This window comes from Phaseolus vulgaris, chromosome 1 (assembly GCF_000499845.2).
Source record: "Phaseolus vulgaris cultivar G19833 chromosome 1, P. vulgaris v2.0, whole genome shotgun sequence".
NCBI lineage: Eukaryota > Viridiplantae > Streptophyta > Magnoliopsida > Fabales > Fabaceae > Phaseolus > Phaseolus vulgaris.
The window spans coordinates 47,384,754-47,389,797 of NC_023759.2; the positions used below are offsets into that span (position 1 = coordinate 47,384,754).

The 5,044-nt window shown below is 36.6% G+C and overlaps 1 protein-coding gene across 1 annotated transcript; it reads left to right on the forward strand.

The window, feature by feature from the left end:
• On the forward strand, window positions 1–4,636 carry LOC137814844 (proline--tRNA ligase, cytoplasmic). The gene is made up of 13 exons (XM_068617759.1): window positions 1–217; window positions 302–366; window positions 456–541; window positions 697–789; window positions 964–1,080; window positions 1,439–1,626; window positions 2,153–2,219; window positions 2,560–2,682; window positions 2,769–2,921; window positions 3,004–3,288; window positions 3,395–3,613; window positions 4,093–4,186; window positions 4,374–4,636. The coding sequence occupies exons 2-13, from the start codon at window positions 324–326 to the stop codon at window positions 4,436–4,438; spliced, it is 1,533 nt and encodes a 510-aa protein (XP_068473860.1). The 5' UTR covers window positions 1–217; window positions 302–323; the 3' UTR covers window positions 4,439–4,636.
• Window positions 4,637–5,044: the final 408 nt, after the last annotated feature.

A 5,044-nucleotide genomic window follows, 5' to 3' on the forward strand; every position in this document is an offset into this window, starting at 1 on the left:
GACGTTACATAAAAGGGAAATATTTACTGAAACAAAGTACGTTACACTGAGTAGTCGAAGGTGCACAGTGAAGAGTAAAAAAATAGGAGTGTAAGAAATTAAAGAGGGCGGAAGGGGCACAGCTGAACACTTTATCTGAAAGTGAAAACCCTAGAGTCAACCGTAGCGCCACAATCGCTCTCGCGCGTTTCGTTCGCCTTCGGCATCTTTGCAACGGGTAACTCGCAGCCTGCATTTCAATCCCGATATGGTTTTCTGCTTCGCCTCCTAATGTTAACATTTCTCTTTTTGGCCATGGCAGGATCAGGTGCTCGTCCTTCACCATGGCGGGGACTGAAGCAAAAAAGCCTTCTGCTAAGCAATCCGGTAATTCGCATTATTCATGCGTATTCGCGTTTCGTGTTTGTGCATCTGTATGTTCTTTCTTGTAATGGCGAATGAACGAAGCCTTGCAGGTGCGAAGAAGAAGGAGGTGAAGAAGGAGACTGGCTTGGGTCTCACGCATCGGAAGGCGGACAACTTCGGAGAGTGGTATTCCGAGGTATTTTGCGCCGTTTAATTGCTTCTGTCTGTCGTTTTGTCCCGATCTGTGTTCGGTCAAAGCTGGTCGTTCATCCTGATATGGTCTTGTTTCACTGTTAACAATTTCGGCAGTGTGTTGTGTTGGTTGACTTTGGCTTTGGATTAATCTGACAGGTTGTTGTTAATGCGGAGATGATTGAATACTATGATATATCTGGTTGCTATATTCTGAGGCCTTGGTCAATGGCAATATGGGAGATCATGCAAGTGAGTTTCTTAATTCTTGTTTTGTTTTAGATAATGAGTGAGTGGATGGGTTTGCATATTGTGTCTGTAATTTCACTCAATGCATGAGTATTAGATTTCAAAATATTCCTTAGATTTGTTTCTTTTAGCCTTTCCATAGGTCAGAGTTGTTCTAATGTTGAAAATAATCTGCAGGAGTTTTTCGATCCGGAAATAAAGAAAATGAAAATCAAGAACTGCTACTTCCCTTTGTTTGTGTCTCCTGGAGTTTTGCAAAAGGAGAAGGATCACGTTGAGGGTTTTGCTCCCGAGGTGAGAGTTTGTGAATTTGTATTAAGTTTTTTTTTAACTTGAGAATATTATCCTTGAATATTAGGAAGATTGATTTCGTTGTAAAGATTTGGAGAGTATTGCATTATTAAATTAATTATTTGTTCAATAGTCTGAGACTTTCTTGATCAGGGGGCGTGCTATACACTGGATTGTTATGTACAACAAAGAAATTAGTTTTGCGACGTTTGTTTCATTTAGTTAATGACAGTTTCATGTATTGAAATGGTTATTTATTTCGACATGCAGTTTGATTATTTATATAACTCCATTTCCTCCCAGATGGACTATTTATTCTGAAAACAGTAGTACTTGTCTGATTGTCTTACTCATCCATCAGGTTGCTTGGGTAACAAAGTCCGGGGAATCTGAATTAGAAATTCCTATTGCTATTCGTCCAACCAGTGAAACTGTCATGTATCCCTACTACTCTAAGTGGATAAGGGGACATCGTGACTTGCCTTTGAAACTTAATCAGTGGTGTAATGTTGTTAGATGGGAGTTCAGCAATCCCACACCATTCATCAGGTAGTGAATAGTTTTTTTTCTTTTCTCCACCTTTTTCTTTTGGGCCATGATATATAATGATTTGTTGGCTGGTATGTATACAATAAAAAATTTCAAACTTAAATTAGAGGCTTCAAATTTTGGAATATTCAGCCTCTGTATGTATATCTTTGCACTATGCCTTAAATTTCTGCTTGTTTTATTTATAAATGGTTGTTCTCCTAGTGGTGATTTTGGTCTCTTATCTTAAATTTGCAAGAAGTAGTATATGTTGTATGTTAAATATCTTAACATTTATATATAGAGGGTGAGCATTGGTCTTCTGACCTAGTGTTCATGTGTCGGATCCAGCTTTTCCTTAATGTGGTAAGCTGTATACGTTTATCTTCCCCCAGATACACCAAGTGGGAGCCTTATGCACGAGGTTTCCCTTATTAAATATCAGATTGCCAATATGGTTTCAGATAGTTGCTGTCATGTAAACTAATTTATATTTTGGGACTTCTTTCTAGTCTATTGCGTGGTGCTTTATGAGTTCTGATTGCAGGAGTCGTGAGTTTCTTTGGCAAGAAGGGCACACTGCTTTTGCAACAAAGGAGGAAGCAGATGCAGAGGTATGGCACCAAATAGTTATTTTTGGAATTTTCCATTTTGGTCCCGTTGTAACCTGCCTCAGTTTGGGCATCTTCTAGCTTTGCATACTTAATGAAGAGTTGTTAAGGCTCTTCTCTCATCTTTTGCTATTTTAAAAGTTCCTTTTCAAAGGAGAACTATAAGCCGTGTCACTATGTTCCCTATCTTGGTGCTCTAATGGTACATGAATTAGTTATGCATTTCGTTTTTGCTTGTGTTGCACACTATATGCATATTACTCTGTATTCTCCATCTAAGCATGCCAATTTCGCATCTTTTGGATATTTTTTTCCAAAATATTCTAAACTATTACTGTCTCAGGTTCTTGACATCCTGGAATTATATAGACGTATATATGAAGAGTATTTGGCAGTTCCTGTCATAAAGGGTAAGAAAAGTGAGCTTGAGAAGTTTGCTGGTGGGCTTTACACTACCAGTGTTGAGGTACGCATCTGACATTCTTTGCATGATATGTTTTTTAGTGGTGTAATGTAAGCGTTTTATAAAATTTTGATGTTCTATTTTGCTAGGCATTTATTCCGAACACTGGTCGTGGTATACAAGGTGCAACTTCTCATTGTCTTGGCCAAAACTTTGCTAAAATGTTTGAGATAAACTTTGAAAATGATAAGGGAGAGAAAGCAATGGTCTGGCAGAACTCATGGGCCTATAGTACTCGAACTGTAAGCTTTGATCTCTGGAATATAAATGCATTGGAGGATTCCTCCACATCATATTGTATTTAAATTTTTTATTTTCTTACAGATTGGGGTCATGGTGATGGTTCATGGTGATGACAAGGGATTGGTACTGCCTCCTAAAGTCGCATCAGTACAAGTCATTGTGATTCCTGTGCCTTACAAAGATGCTAATACTCAAGGAATCTATGATGCCTGTTCTGCAACTGTGAATGCATTGTCTGAAGCAGGTATTCGTGCTGAGTCGGATTTTAGGGATAATTATTCTCCGGGATGGAAGTATTCTCACTGGGAAATGAAAGGTGTTCCTCTAAGAATTGAAATTGGACCAAAGGATTTAGCGAATAAGCAGGTATTCAACTTTGTCCCACTGTTACATCAATCCTCATATTTGTCATTTTTCTTTTACATTGCTAGTTTTCCATCGAACACCATATAAGTCTCAGGATTTTGCATAGGTTCGTGCTGTTCGACGTGATAATGGAGCAAAGATAGACATTGCCAGTGCTGATTTGGCTGTTGAAATACAAAAGTTGCTTGATAATATTCAACAGAATCTGTTTGATGTTGCAAAACAAAAACGAGATGAATGCATTCAGGTCATACACACTTGGGATGAATTTGTGCAAGCTTTGAACCAAAGAAAAATGATCTTAGCTCCATGGTGTGATGAGGAGGTATGAATTGTGTTTTGTTTAAATATAGTGTTTCTGGTGTCTTGATCTGATTTGATTTTCAAGGAATTTTGTTCTTTGAGTTTTATGCTAGTGTCACTCTTTTAATGAGGTCAATCATTTTTTTCAAATAGTTTATACAGAATATATTGAAACTGCTATTACGGGTTAGTAAACTAATGCTTTCTATTTTAAAACTTCCAATCTGTTGGCTACTGTAGAAGGTCTTTTGTCATTGTAAGATTAGCGAAATATAAAGCATTTGTCGTTGTCAACCTTAAAGAAATTACATTTTATAATTTATTTCTAGTTTGCTCTTTACTAGCTTGAATAACGTCATAAAATCCAAATAGAACTACTGCTCGTGTTATCAAATTATGTGCTCTTGGAGAAAAGGTGTTGATTTGATATTTTAGAACCACCATTTTTTATTAAACATTTTTCTTATGATGTGAGATTGTTTTTTATCTGCAATGCTTCAGGAGGTGGAGGCTGATGTCAAAGCAAGAACTAAGGGTGAGATGGGAGCCTCTAAGACTCTTTGCAGCCCCTTTGATCAGCCAGAACTCCCTGAAGGTATATAATCTTGTGCTTATGCAGGTGTTATTATTTTTTAATGCAACAGAACTTGAAAACTATATGCAGACTTTGATTCTGTATGAATTTACTATCTACTAATGTTTAGGTCTCTTATGTAATTTTCCCTCTTTATTAACATCACCATTAATATTTGTGTTGCTTATTAATCGTGGTTGGTTTACAGGCATTAAGTGCTTTGCATCTGGAAAGCCTGCAACAAAGTGGACATACTGGGGCAGAAGTTACTAGTCTACTGGCTGTTGATTGTGGTATTATATGGAGCTAGTTTGTCATTTACTGGTCCCTTGTGTACTAATTTGTGGATCACACAAATATTAGTTTTGTTTTCTTGGTATCTTTTTCAACGAATAGTTTTACTTTGATTTTTATATGGTACAATATTTATTTTTGGTTTAAAGAATGAGTATTGCTTTTGTTGTCGTTCAATTATATTGAGGGGCATATTAGACTCTTGGTTATTATTTAGGCATAAAATGAGACACTCAATTATACAAATTAGTTGCTGCAGGTTTAGATGGATGGTGGGAAGATATGAAAATGGGACGGAAAATTGGTTGAACAGTTTGTATAATGAAGAAGTAATGAATATGTGCGTGCATGTGAATGTGTATTATGCCTAACTAATTGAATTATTAAGTTATATGAAGTAGTGAGCCGGAATTGACTATTTAATGAAGATATAGTCTTGTAGAACTATTATTAATATCCTCATCTAATGCGTTCCTATTAATTCAATTATTAGTTTTATTAAGTGGTGAGCTGGTATTGACTATTGACATCCCTATTTTGGTTGATTTTTAGTCTGCTAGTTATCGTTTAAAGTTTCGGTCCTTC